General features: G+C 47.1%; 1 protein-coding gene across 4 annotated transcripts; it reads left to right on the forward strand.

Annotated features, from left to right (window-relative positions):
• The first annotated feature begins 453 nt into the window (after window positions 1–453).
• carf (calcium responsive transcription factor) lies at window positions 454–11,922 on the forward strand. Of its 4 annotated transcripts, XM_044216178.1 has the most exons (16): window positions 454–590; window positions 1,344–1,432; window positions 2,149–2,376; window positions 2,464–2,563; window positions 2,655–2,745; window positions 3,660–3,735; window positions 3,817–4,006; window positions 4,699–4,804; window positions 4,891–5,034; window positions 5,219–5,372; window positions 5,913–6,016; window positions 6,984–7,122; window positions 7,695–7,755; window positions 9,877–9,968; window positions 10,063–10,252; window positions 11,255–11,922. In XM_044216178.1, exons 2-16 carry the CDS (start codon window positions 1,379–1,381, stop codon window positions 11,353–11,355), a joined length of 1,830 nt encoding a protein of 609 aa, XP_044072113.1. In that variant the 5' UTR covers window positions 454–590; window positions 1,344–1,378; the 3' UTR covers window positions 11,356–11,922. The 4 variants fall into 4 exon arrangements, 2 of the variants coding, with proteins under 2 accessions (XP_044072113.1, XP_044072114.1); XR_006380081.1 differs by having other exon boundaries at window positions 558–1,432; window positions 9,945–9,968; window positions 11,255–11,396; XR_006380082.1 differs by having other exon boundaries at window positions 558–1,432; window positions 9,945–9,968; window positions 10,063–10,298; window positions 11,255–11,394.
• Window positions 11,923–14,307: the final 2,385 nt, after the last annotated feature.

A 14,307-nucleotide genomic window follows, 5' to 3' on the forward strand; every position in this document is an offset into this window, starting at 1 on the left:
TGAAGTATTGGTTTTATTATTACAGAAGGACAAACATACACATCCACATAAAGGAACGGATTAACAATACCAGCAGCTGGAAGCAACAACAAAAATATAAAAATACAGGACAAAATAACGGAGTGCATCCTAATCAGTTCCTTGTTTTCAAATGTATCTGAGGCGTCTGCATTTGGTGGTAAATGGGAATAAACTGTCAGATTATTAAACGCAGTTTGGAGAGACATTCTTGAATATAATTGGAAATTAGATCCTTAACATGTCTAACCTCTTCTACGTGTTGGCTACAAGGCTTGGTTCACCTGGTGGTTGGAAAATATCAGATATTTTGAATGGAGTTTGGTGTGAAATTCTTGAATCGTAATTTTTGAGGCACTGGTGTGTGAGGCATCATAAATCATCGGATATGTGGTATAGGTGACTTAATGTGCCAAACTCAGCGTGGATTAATCCGGTTTATAATCATTATAGGCTGCTATTTATAACATGTTTTGGATTTGAAGCCAAACCACGGTGTCCTCGGAGGGTCAAACAGCCGCAGCCGAGCCTCGGTGAGCGGAAGTGGAGGGAGGCGGCAGACTGAAGACGAGGTCGAGTAGACTCGTTTTCGTTTTCCTGGCTCGCGCAGATGTTTCAGCCCGTCGCCCTCAGGCTGCGCGCGGCACAGAGAGGCTAACGCCGGCTAGCGCGACGCTAACGGCGGCTAGCGCGACGCTAACTGCCGCCGTTAAGCGGCGGAACCCGGATGAGCGGCGTAACTCAGCTCACTGCTAGCTTTATGCTAACATGCCGGCCCAACATGGCGGAGCAACAGAAGCGTTCAGTGTTTGATTTTAAGCTCATTTTCTCAGCTTAAAAGCGGGTTTTACGGCATAAATTAAGTGCAAAGTTCACTAAACGGGAATCAGTTGATAAAATAATTGATAAAAGAAAACATGATACCGATTATCAGCAGTTACTTGCTCATTTGTTATTAACAACAATTAGTTTATTTCATGTGACAGTTAAAGCGCCTCATGTTAAAACAGCCAAGTTAAAGTTAAAGCACTGTTGTTCATGTTGCTTCATTTAAATGATTATTTGATTTATCCATCTGTAAACGGATCAGACTCGGCACCATGCAGCGTTCAGACCAAGTTTTAAAATAAACTATTTATAATGAAAGTCTGAAGTTTTCAGAAGCTTTTTATCGGCCCCGCGTGACGTTACGAGCCTGAACTATGTTGGTCAGATAAAGCCGACAGCTTCTGGTGGCGTTCGGCGCTTTTTGACGTTCACTGACCGAACAGTTAGTCGATTAATCGATAGTGAACGTCGCGTGTTTTTTTTCTTCCCGAACGAAGGTGGTGATGTCACACGGACATCTGACTCGGTTGCCATGGAGACGGAGCCCGACAGGAACAGTGACGTCAGCGGTCCCGGACCTGAACAGGTGAGTCAGACTGACTCCACGTGGCCCGAGCGCGGTCTGTGACCTGATCTGGGTCCAGATCTGGTCTCTTAGGCCACCTCAGGAGGGGGGTCCAGAGGGATTCAGATTCATGTCGGCAGGAAGACTGAAGCACAGTTTAGACTTCGAGGTTTAGATGATGAGAAAAGTGAAAAGCTCGTAGTTAAATGACTTGAAGGAACAGAAGATAGTGAAGTGTCTGAAGCTTACCTCATGAACACTTCACTGTTTGTCAGTTTGTAGGTGTTTCAGTTCATTTTCCCTCAAAATGAAAATATATTAGACTGTATATCGGACGAAGTTCAGCAGGTTGAGTCAGCCGGCAGACAAGGAAACCTCTTCCAGTTCTTTTCAAGAGGAAACACCCTTTAATGAAACCGGGCTAATACAAAAACTCGCCCACATATCGGTGCAAATCCCAAACCCTTACAAATCTGGCTTCCAGTCTTTGTGCTAAGCTAGGCTAAACATGCTAAGTGTCTCATTACGGCTACAAAGCCAGCAAAACTCCCCTTACAAATCTGGTAATTTTGTTTCTTTTCTGTGTTTTAGCGAAAACACACCTCAGGAAATAAAAGTTGTCAGATTTTTCTAAAGCAGTTTGGTGTTTTGGTAAATTCGGCTTGTGTGCTTTAAGCTAATCTTAATAATTTGATACATTTTTTGTGGATGGACTGATTGTTACTTTTTCACTCCAGTCTGCAGATCCTGGATCAGACCTGACGCTCGGCTCTGACTCCTCCCTCGCCTCTCCTGAAACAGGTGCTGCGCTAGGCCCCGCCCCTCCCGCAGCCGGTCCCGCCCCCTCCGGTCCAGCTGCTGACACCTGGGTGACATCGCAGCTGCTGGCTCCGCCCACAGCGGCGTGTCGGAATCAGCTGATCGTCGTGGAGCAGCGCGGTCAGACGCGGCCCGGTGAACGCGCGGTGAGAGTGATTCTGATATTTAATTCATTTGCTTCTGTTTATAGATTCTTTTTTGAAATGAGAGTGTTTTTCTGCGTTTTGTGTCAGGTGATCGTGGCAGGCCAATCAGAGAGCAGAGAGGCGTTGGTCATCCCGTCCAATCAGCTCTCGGGGTCCCAGCTGGCTGTGCTCTCCAGTAGCCCGGCAGGTACTGGAGCTGTGGAGGATTCTGATTGGAGGGGGAGGACGGTGCTAATTAGAAGCTAATTGTAGCTTTGTGTTTGTCAATGTGTGTGCAGGCGCTGTTGTTAACATCCCAGTAACCACGGTAACCGACTCCAGCCGCAGCAGCAGCAGCCGACGTCCCAGCGAGCAGGCCGCAGGCGTCAGGTTGTCACACCCGTTTCAGGCTCCGCCTCCTTCAGAGGGCAAATACATCACAGCAGTCCTCAGTATCCCACAATCCACTTCACTCATCGGTCACTCGTTCAGGAAGTGATCACATGATGTGTGTTTGTCACGGCTGGCTGGTGAAAACTGCAATCTGTGAAGTTATAAATGCGTGGTCACGTGACGGGACACGTGTCGGCGCGCCCCCGTACCTGCACAGCAGCACTGTAAGAAGCAGGAAGTCAGGAAGTCTGCGTGTTGTTAGTCATCGGCTTATTTAAAGGGACAGTGCACTTTAATTAACAGCTGTAGTCGTCTGCAGTCCTGGACAGGTAATAATAATAATAATAATAAAACTTTATTTATACTTTTTTACACTTATCAAAACAAAGTGCTTCACAACAGGAGAAATAAAACACCGCAGTGAAAGACGAAATATAAAGAAATAAAATAAACAGGCAGCTCAGGTAAAGACGCTGACTCAGACGACCTCATGTCTTCAGATGTTAGAGTCACTGCTGACGCCGCGGAGGCGTCCGAACGTATCTCCGCGTCGTTTCTTCTCGTCTTTCTGCGTCCTGACGCCTCGAGCGTTTGTCTGAACTTCCTCCTTCAGAGCAGCCGCCTCAGACTCAGCGTTTCCTCCGTCGGCTCCGTTTTCTCTGAACGCCTTCACGAGATTAACACTCGACGACGCGTTTCACGAGTTACTTTCTCTTAATGTACCAACGGTGAAACTAGTTGCACCGGAAAGATAAACGGCCTGAACCCCGAACTGCTTCTCTCGTTCTGCGGCCGCCGAGGGTTCGATGCTCGCAGATGTGTTTGGGTGGAGAATTCCTTCAAATGCAGCAACGAGGCGTTGAGTTTGCGTCTTTGTTTGAGCGTGTAACGGTGTCTGTTGGTTTCGGCAGGCTGGACGTTCCTGCTCGTGTGAAGCCGGCGCCCTGCGGCGCCCCCTGCTGGGCTCTGAGGCTGCGTCACGCTCAGGTCAGTGCCAACGCAAACATATTGATTGTTATTGATTGTGAATCTGTCAAACACGTTGACAACGTCCTGTTGTGCCAGCAGAAGTTGGGAGATTCCTACAGAGGGTTCTGCTGTTCGGAGGCGGAGCTGGAGGCCATCTTGTTGCTCCACAAGCAGCAGACCGGATGCGTCTTTGGGACCCGTCAGTCTCCGTCTGTGGACAAACCAGCAACCAGACTCATGTGGAAGTCTCAGTACGTCCCCTACGACGGCGTCCCGTTCGTCAACGCAGGTCCGCTTACTTCTGTCTGATGATGTTTTTCTACATTTGATCTGTTTTGGACTTTTCTAACTTTCAGTTTCTGAACGCGTCCCGCTCTGCCGTCTGCGTATGCTACGTGAACACGATTTAAAACACATTTTAAAAGTTAGATTCTAAATGTATTTCTCCCTCCTGTACGCGTCCGCAAACAGGTGGGAAAACACAAAATGTATCTCGCCTCCACGTTCGGGTCACGTCTGTCAGGAAACGGCCGAATTGGCTAAATAAATCAGTGAAGGTTAAACTGGTTGAGTTGAAAACACAAGCGACAGCGAAGTCGCTAGAAGCTAGGTGACGTAGCGGAGGTAAGCTGCTGCGGCTGACGAGCTAACGGCTAACACACCAGCCGGTAACATGCTGGTGATGTTCTGCTACAGCAGCCTGCCAAGCTAGCTGGTAGTTAAGCTAGCTAGCTAGCTCAGTGGCTAACCGGACGAAAGTTAATTCACCGAAGTCGTCTGTGAAAACTGTGAACATTAACTTCACTGAGCCGAGCGATTCGACTGAAAGGACTCGATCAGTAAAACACTGCTCAGGTGTTCGAGGTACTTTGAGTTTTTACTTTGCTGTTTATAAAATGCGATGCGAGCGTACCTGGCGGCGTACACCTGCTGGATACCTGCGGCGCTGCAGATGTCCTGTCCACCGTGACTGTGTTTCAGGCAGCAGAGCGGTCGTGATGGAGTGTCAGTTCGGACCTCGCAGGAGAGGCCTGCAGCCGAACAGGAGCTCTGAGCACGCTGCGTACAAGGCCACCTGTCCGGCCAGGTAAGCTGCACACACACACACACGCACACAGTGACGGACTCGGCAGGTGTTTTTGTGTCTGAAACGTGAGCGTCGTTCTGTGCCAGGATCTACATAAAGAAAGTTCGTAAGTTTCCGGAGTTCGGGGTTCCCACAGAGCCGACGGCAGACAGGAAGACGGTGAGACGGCAGCAGGAGCAGGCCTTCCAGAGTCTGCGGGGCCGGGACCTGGAGTCCGGAGGAGCCATCAGGTACGACGTGTCCGTCCACTCGCTGCGTTCACCTGTTACACCACCGCCGTGCGGCATGAGATGAGGAAGCATAGAGTCACAGAAAGGGTCCTACAGCAGAACCGAAGTCCTGGTTCTGGTTCAGACTTCAGATCAGCGTTTACTGGACTCACGTCGTCATGTCAACCTGTTTCTCTCTCCGTAGGTTTTACCTGCAGCTCCCCACAGAGAGAGCTCACCTGTATCACACTGTGGACACGCCCCCCGTCCCCCCGCCTCCTCCTGACCTCCGCCCTCCCCCCACACAGCCGGAGGAGGAGGAGGAGGAGGAGGAGGAGGAGGAGGAGGCGGGACAGCAGGTAGGAGACAGCTGTTAGCACATTAACTACACACTGAGGTTTAGATGCTATTAGAAAGTCCAGGAGGAGAGCCGGGATTCCAGGGGTCCTTGAGGGGATTCCAGGGGTCCTTGAGGGGGATCCAGGGGTCCTTGAGGAGGATCCAGGGGTCCTTGAGGGGGATCCAGGGGTCCTTGAGGAGGATCCAGGGGTCCTTGAGGAGGATCCAGGGGTCCTTGAGGGGATTCCAGGGGTCCTTGAGGAGGATCCAGGGGTCCTTGAGGAGGATCCAGGGGTCCTTGAGGGGGATCCAGGGGTCCTTGAGGAGGATCCAGGGCTCCTTGAGGAGGATCCAGGGGTCCTCAGCAGTAATGTAAAGTCTGTCCTGAAGGAGGCGCTAGAGGAAAGCTCATGGAGTCATTAACATCTGAAGGGTTCGTCCCCAGAGGAGCAGCAGGGAGATCAGGAACAGCTGATTATTGATTATTGATTGTTTGAACATGACAGTTTGTTGTTAGCATCTCTGTGTTAGCAGCGTGCTAACAGTTCCCTCCTCCCCAGGAAGGAGTCGTCCCGTCTCGCCTCCACCCTCGGGTGGCTGAGAGGATCCGACAGCTGGTGGCCGCAGGGCACCATCAGGTGTACAGCGTCCGCAAACAGCTCAGGTAGGACTCGCACCTGTGACACGGACAGCCGCAGGTGTGTGTGTGTGTGTGTGTGTGTTGAGGTTGTGTGTGTGTGTGTGTGTATAGAGGTTGTGTGTGTGTTGAGGTTGTGTGTGTGTGTGTGTGTTGAGGTTGTGTGTGTGTGTGTGTGTATAGAGGTTGTGTGTGTGTTGAGGTTGTTTGTGTGTGTGTGTGTGTGTGTGTGTGTTGAGGTTGTGTGTGTGTGTGTGTGTGTATAGAGGTTGTGTGTGTGTTGAGGTTGTGTGTGTGTGTGTGTGTTGAGGTGTGTGTGTGTGTGTGTGTGTATAGAGGTTGTGTGTGTGTTGAGGTTGTGTGTGTATAGAGGTTGTGTGTGTGTTGAGGTTGTGTGTGTGTATAGAGGTTGTGTGTGTGTGTTGAGTTGTGTGTGTGTGTGTGTGTGTGTGTGTGTGTGTTGAGGTTGTGTGTGTGTGTGTTGAGTTGTGTGTGTGTGTGTGTTGAGGTTGTGTGTGTGTGTATAGAGGTTGTGTGTGTGTGTGTGTATAGAGGTTGTGTGTGTGTTGAGGTTGTGTGTGTGTGTGTGTGTTGAGGTTGTGTGTGTGTGTGTGTGTGTATAGAGGTTGTGTGTGTGTTGAGGTTGTGTGTGTATAGAGGTTGTGTGTGTGTTGAGGTTGTGTGTGTGTATAGAGGTTGTGTGTGTGTTGAGGTTGTGTGTGTGTGTGTGTGTGTGTGTGTGTGTGTGTTGAGGTTGTGTGTGTGTGTGTTGAGGTTGTGTGTGTGTGTTGAGGTTGTGTGTGTGTGTATAGAGGTTGTGTGTGTGTGTGTGTGTATAGAGGTTGTGTGTGTGTTGAGGTTGTGTGTGTGTGTGTGTGTGTGTGTTGAGGTTGTGTGTGTGTGTGTGTGTGTGTGTGTGTGTGTTGAGGTTGTGTGTGTGTGTGTGTGTGTGTGTGTGTGTGTGTGTTGAGGTTGTGTGTGTGTGTGTGTGCAGGCGTTTCGTGGAGGAGCAGCTGTTTCGGAGCGACGGTCCTCCAGAGAGACACAACCTGAGATTCTTCCCCACCGTCAACGACATCAAGAACCACATCCACGAATCCCAGAAGGCCTTGGGGCTGACCGCCACCGCTGAGGTCACACACACACACACACACACACACACACACACACACACACACACACCATCAGAAATGTGTTGATGTGTGGAACAGAACAGCTTCCGTTCTTCTGTTTTTATTTGTTTTTCGATATAAACAAACAAACTGAAACTTCCCAGAAAGTTTTAACACTCGACTGAAGTCAACAAGTTGTTTCTTCTTCTCCTTCTTCTTCTTCTTTCTTCTTCTCTTCTTCTTCTTCTTCTTCTTCTTCTTCTTCTTCTTCTTCTTCTTCTTCTTCTTCTTCTTCTTCTTCTTCTTCTTCTTCTTCTTCTTCTTCTTCTTGCTTTCTTTTAACCTTTTGGACATTCACCTGACAGCACGGCTTTCAGAAACGTTTGCTATGAGGATATAAATAATGAATTCAGCCTCCAGCTTTGAAAGGTGTGTGTAGAGACGCGGCTGGCGGCTGGCCGGACCGCGGCGGCTGGCGGCTGGCCGGACCGTCACCGGGCCGCAGTTAGATGATGCAGAGTTATGTAGCTTTGACGCTGAGGATCCAAACAGTTTCTTCTTCTGTGGTCTGAAGTGAGTCTGTCTCCCCCCAGTGGACAGACGAGAGCGGCGACCCGCTGATGGAGACTTTCACGCTGACTCCTGCCGCGGAAGGTAACGCACACACACGATACAATCAAACTTTATTGATCTGATGTTACAGCCGCACAGAGACCAGCTGGGAGGAAAGCACTGAGTAAAGATCTGAGCTGTTGCGGCTAACAGGAACATGTTGTTCGAGTACATTAATGCACTTTAAAGTGGCTCCAGTCGATGTTTCCATGGTGACGGCACATCGTTCACGCTCCCCTCAGGATGAACTGTAATAACTCTGCTGATCCTCTGACTTTCCATCTAGCGCCACCATCAGGTCGACATGTTAATGCGTCCGACACTTTGGTTTCTGACCAAACACCTGCAGAGCTGCTGACGCTCCCATCAGCCTCAGCTGCGCTCTGTGTTCACTGCTAACTAGCTAATGTTAGCATTCTAACATGCTAAGCTAACATGGTGAACATAACTGCTAAACATCAGCATGTTAGCGTTGTCTCATCTCATCTTTATGAATACCAAACTTCAGACTCTCTGCCCCTCTTGTATTTTTAATATACAGATTTCTGTGTTTCTGTTTCTTCACCTTTGTATGATTGATGACTGTGCAGATACTTAAAGCAGCTGAACCTGCAGCTCGGCTTCACGGAGCTTCACAGTTTCAGCTCGCTGTTCGTCTGCTGCTGCTCTGGTTCGCTCTCAGCTCTCAGAGCGTCGCTGCCAGAGAAGAAGAAGCTGTAAAAAGCCTCTGAACGCTTCCTGCTGAGCAGCAAACAGCAGCCAGACGCAGAGAGCAGCTGCTGAACGTAGCGGAGCATCTAGCTGCTAAAGAGCCAGATGTTTCCCTCAGCAGCTGCTGGAGACCAAACACAGAGCTGACGGAGAGAAGACCGGACTGACGTCCATCAGGAGACACAGACACGCCGCCTCCTGACGGCGTCATGTGACTCTGACACGCCTCCTGACGGCGTCATGTGACTCTGACACGCCTCCTGACGGCGTCATGTGACTCTGACACGCCTCCTGACGGCGTCATGTGACACAGACACGCCTCCTGACGAAGCGTCATGTGACTCTGACACGCCTCCTGACGGCGTCATGTGACACAGACACGCCTCCTGACGGCGCCATGTGACACAGACACGCCTCCTGACGGCGTCATGTGACTCTGACACGCCTCCCGACGGCGCCATGTGACTCTGACACGCCCTGACGGCGTCATGTGACTCTGACACGCCTCCTGACGGCGTCATGTGACTCTGACACGCCTCCTGATGAAGCGTCATGTGACTCTGACACGCCTCCTGACGGCGTCATGTGACACAGACACGCCTCCTGACGACGGCGTCATGTGACTCTGACACGCCTCCTGGCGAGCGCGCCATGTGACACAGACACGCCTCCTGACGGCGTCATGTGACACAGACACGCCTCCTGACGGCGTCATGTGACTCTGACACGCCTCCTGACGGCGTCATGTGACTCTGACACGCCTCCTGATGAAGCGTCATGTGACTCTGACACGCCTCCTGGACGGCGTCATGTGACTCTGACACGCCTCCTGACGAAGCGTCATGTGACACAGACACGCCTCCTGACGAAGCGTCATGTGACACAGACACGCCTCCTGACGAAGCGTCATGTGACTCTGACACGCCTCCTGACGAAGCGTCATGTGACTCTGACACGCCTCCTGACGAAGCGTCACGTGACTCTGACACGCCTCCTGATGAAGCGTCACGTGACTCTGACACGCCTCCTGACGAAGCGTCATGTGACACAGACACGCCTCCTGATGAAGCGTCATGTGACTCTGACACGCCTCCTGACGAAGCGTCATGTGACACAGACACGCCTCCTGACGAAGCGTCATGTGACTCTGTAGCTGCTGGAGGCGGAAACAAGCTTAACATGTTGAAGTTGTGGCTTCTGCTGAAAACAAACAGAAAACGAGTTAATGCAGCTTTAAAACTTGACTTTCACTGAAACGCTTGAATAATAAATAAAGTTTTTCTGCAGTTTTATTCACTGAAATGTACTATTAGACATTAATCCACTCTTTGTTAGCAGCCGAGACTAGCAACAGTGGCTAACACATTAAAACTGATCCCGTCCCTCAGACCTCCACCCCGTCCAGCTCCAGATACTTTATATTTGGTCCTCAGTCTCTCTTTGTGTCTCTAGATGTGGACGGCAGTGACTCTTTGTCTCCTGAAGCTGTTCAGCTCTTCGCTTCTCTCTCCTCTCTGCAGCCGAAGATCTTTGCTCAGCTGCAGGTCAGAAAAACACTAATCAATAATCAGTCAGTTCACGATCGGTCGCGCTGGAGCTGAAGCTTATGTTAAATATAAAATGTGTTTCTTCTGGCAGGGAATCCTCCAGCCCCTCCCTCCCCACCCCCCCTCCTCCTTCCTCCAGACTCCTGTAGGGGAGTCAGCGGGGGCGTCGGGCCCAGAGCAGGTGCTCGACGAGGGGCAGCAGCTCTGTGAAGGAACCCAGCAGGTGGTTCTACAGAACAGAGAGAACGTCCAGCTGCAGAACATCAGCTCTCCTGCCCGAAGTGAGGATGACAATCATTCATGTAGTGACTGAGAATTAGCCTGACAGTAAGCTGAGCCTAACAGCTTCTTATTTCTAACTGACGGCTGTTGATTTTACTGAAATGAAAACTGTCACTAACAGGCTTCATCAGCTGAAGCTAGCTGGCTAATTAAGCTAACATTAACTGCGTGATTTGGTTGAAAACTTCATCACCAGCTGACTTTTTAATGTTTCCACTTCCAAAAGAATCTTAAATCTGCATGTGATGTCTACATATATGATATCATGCTAACAGACTGAGGCTAAAGCTAACAGGTCATGATATCATGCTAACAGACTGAGGCTAAAGCTAACAGGTCATGATATCATGCTAACAGACTGAGGCTAAAGCTAACAGGTCCCAGATCATGGTATCATGCTAACAGACTGAGGCTAAAGCTAACAGGTCCCAGGTCATGGTATCATGCTAACAGACTGAGGCTACAGCTAACAGTCATGATATCATGCTAACAGACTGAGGCTAAAGCTAACAGGTTCCAGGTAAAAGCATCATGTGTTGCAGTGTCGAGCTAGTTATAAGTCTAAGTGTTCAAGTGATGTTATCAAGTCATGTGATCAAGTAAAATGTGGCATCAGACTATTAGTTTGTTCTAACATAACTCTGTTTAGCTGTTTAGCTACATACTTGTTCATATTTTAATATAAACGTACCCGTATCAGATAAAGATTAGGACAGAGGCACTAATGTAAGCTAAACTCTGATAGCATCCAGTACAGTTCCTACACAATAATGTAGTTAGCTAATGAAATGCTAACTCTTGGCCTTGACAGTAACACCTTTGTTACATGCTAACATTAGCATTTTGCTCGTGTGTTTTCGGATTTTTAGAGACGCCAGCTGACAGACCTGTTGTACCTTGTTACTGTGATTGGACAGTCACTGTTTGAGGGTCGTGGTTAGCGAATGGTCAATTATTTTTCAGTCGGTCAGATAAAGTAATAAACTCTGTTTCGTTCTCAGCTCTGGTTGATGTAAACATGCTTCAGGTGGAGGTGAAAGAGGAAGAGGAGGAGATGAAGATGAAGATAAAGGAGTTGGAAGACTCAACTGGTTCGTGTTGAATCAGACTTGTTGACATGTTGAATCCATCAGTATGTTATACTTACAGTCTATTTGACCTCTAATTCATTCTAATCGTTTCTACTTTACCGTTTTTATCATTTATAAACTTTCTGCTCATTTCACATTAAAAGCCTACCAGAAAAGGGCTTTTACTGTGAAACATCTGTGCAGGAAGTGTGAGTTTTATTGAAGGTAGCTTAACAGCGATTGGAAAATCAGCAAAGTTGAATAATTTAGAATGAAACAGAATTTCTGTAAGAAAAACAAGGTAAAGTAGAAATAAAGGCCTGGTTCTCTGTACAGTTGAGGTTAATAGCCACCCGTCAGTATTACTGTCTGTCTTTATGTCTTTATAAAGGTTTCACAGAGTCTGCAAACGTTTTTAGTGTGTGACATCATATCAATGTAAAGTTTTTAATACCAGCTGGTGTGTTCAGGAAAAGAGACGTAAAACTTGTAAATGTGAATTTTGTTAATGTAAAAAATATCCTGGTTTTTGTACAGTTTTAATATTTGCACTTTCACTTTAAGATGTAAAATGTTCTCAATAGATTGTTTTACCAGTTTATGTTGTGTGGGTTTTTTTCATTAATTTCATATTAATGTGACTGCTGTTAAAATGCGTTATAACAAACAGAATTTAACAAAACAAGTATGAGTATTGTTAATTGTTATTTATATATTTCATAATTATGGCAGTGTATTGCTGAAAACACTTTAAAATGCTCAATGTTTTAAGATGATTCTTATGTTGGCAGCAATATGCTGCTGTATTACTACACAAAATCAATATATCATTAAAACAAAAGTTTTTCCATAATCAGTTCAATTTATTTATATAGCGCCAATCCATAACAGAAGTTATCTCATCGCACTTTTCCTACAGAGCAGGTCGAGACCGAACTCTTTATAATGTTATTTACAGAGACCCAACAAATCCCACCATCAGCGAGCACTTGGCCACAGCGGCAAGGAAAAACTTCCTTAAGAGGCAGAAACCTCGAGCAGAACCAGACTCGGGGAGAGAGCGATGGGGGGGGGGTATGTACACAAATGTCAAACAGAAACAAAATAAAACTTGATGAATTTATAAAAACTAAAGTATTATAAAATACCTAAACCGCTCCAAAGGCCGTTGAAAACATGTAGGTGAGATTTGTCTTAAAAGTGTCAGTTGAGGCTGAACATTTGATCGCGAGCGGAAGGCTTTTCCAAAGCTTTGGAGCTGCCATCGCAAAGGCACGATCGCCCTTCCTCACTAGCCTCGATCGTGAAACGGTTAAAAACAGTTGTTGTGAAGATCTAAGAGATCTGAAAAGTACAGGGGTGCCAGCCCATGTGTGGCTTTAAAAGCATATAAAAGAACCTTTAAATCAATCCTGTATTTGACAGCTGCAGGGATGCTAGTACCGGTGTAATGCTGTCTCTTTACCTACCAGTTAGAAGTCTTGCTGCGGCTTTCTGCACCAGCTGCATGTTATGTCTTATCGTTTAACTGAAGTTTTTTTGCCATCCAGCATTTCACATCCTGGAGGCAGTTAAGGATGGATGTGATGGAGTTGGAGTCCCCCGGATTCAATGGAAGATATATTTGCGTGTCATCGGCGTAGCAGTGAAAGGAGGCATTGTGCTTGAGGAAGATGGAGCCTAAAGGGAGCAGTTTACAGAGCAAATAAACCGGGCCCTAAAATGGAACCTTGAGGTACTCCGTAGAGGAGGAGAGGCTGCCAGACCAGAGGAAGTCCTGTCGGTTAAGTAGGAGGCAGACCACTTATGCCAACCTGGTCCTTAAGACGGTTTAATAAAATACAATGATCAGCCAAGTCAAAAGCTGCACTAAGGTCTAAAATAATTAAAATGGCACATTACTCAAGTATTATCAGCAGAATGTACTTAAAGTATTTAAAGTGAAAGTACTCATATCAAATTGGTCCTGTGATTGTTGTGTTATTACATATTATTGATCCTGGGTAAGCAGAAATTTACCATTGTAGCCATTCATAATGGAGCCAGTTTTAACTACTTTATATTTTGCTGGGTGGTTTAATCTTTAACAACAAATCATATTTTATAAGTTGGTTTTATGTTTTGTGTCTAAAGTATCTGTTAAATAAATAATAAATAAATAAAACCAACACACACCTGAAGAGGTAAAACATTTTTTAAAGATCTGAAATTCAATATTTGATGCAAAATATTTGGAGATTCAGTGAATCCAGTTACATCTGCTATGTGTTTTGTTCTGATTTCTGACAGTGTTTAATAAACTAGAACTTCAGAAAGTTCAGATTTTAATGTTCTACTGATACATTTCCTGGTATTTACATGCATATACTGTATTTTTTTAGCCATCCCCATTTTCAGGTGAAAAAAGGTATGGCAACATGTGACTGACCATGTGACAGGTGTTTCCTGCTGCACTGATTGTTCAAACATAAAAAAGCTGTGAATGTCGTCTTGGTTTTTAGCCTTGGTTTTGTAGTCAGGAAGAATAAACCAATATGGCGACCAGAGAACTGTCTATGGGAGAAAAGCAAGCAATTTGGAAGCTGAGACAAGAAAATAATTCAATTACAACCATTGCGAATAGCAAATACAACAATTTGGAAAGATCAGTCGTCAGCTGAAATCACTCACTACTCAGTAAGTTCCTGCTTGTGAACTCGGGGCAAATCCATCCACCCCGACGTCATGAAGCAGCTGCACCATGGAAGCTCACATTAGGCTACATTTCAGTCGACGGGAGGGGGGTAGGATGCATCTGTAGACTACAGTATTGTATTCGGCAGGTGAATGAAGATACGCTTCTGAGTATAAAAGTGCCGTAAAATAATGTGTATAATGGCGTCTACTCGTGCGTCGTCGTTTCCTCCTCTGTTTCGTTTATACATGCGAGGCGGCTGCTCTGCTGAGGGTTCAGCTGTGTGCTCACCTGCCAAAGAAACACCATT

This window comes from Siniperca chuatsi, linkage group LG12, assembly GCF_020085105.1.
Source record: "Siniperca chuatsi isolate FFG_IHB_CAS linkage group LG12, ASM2008510v1, whole genome shotgun sequence".
NCBI lineage: Eukaryota > Metazoa > Chordata > Actinopteri > Centrarchiformes > Sinipercidae > Siniperca > Siniperca chuatsi.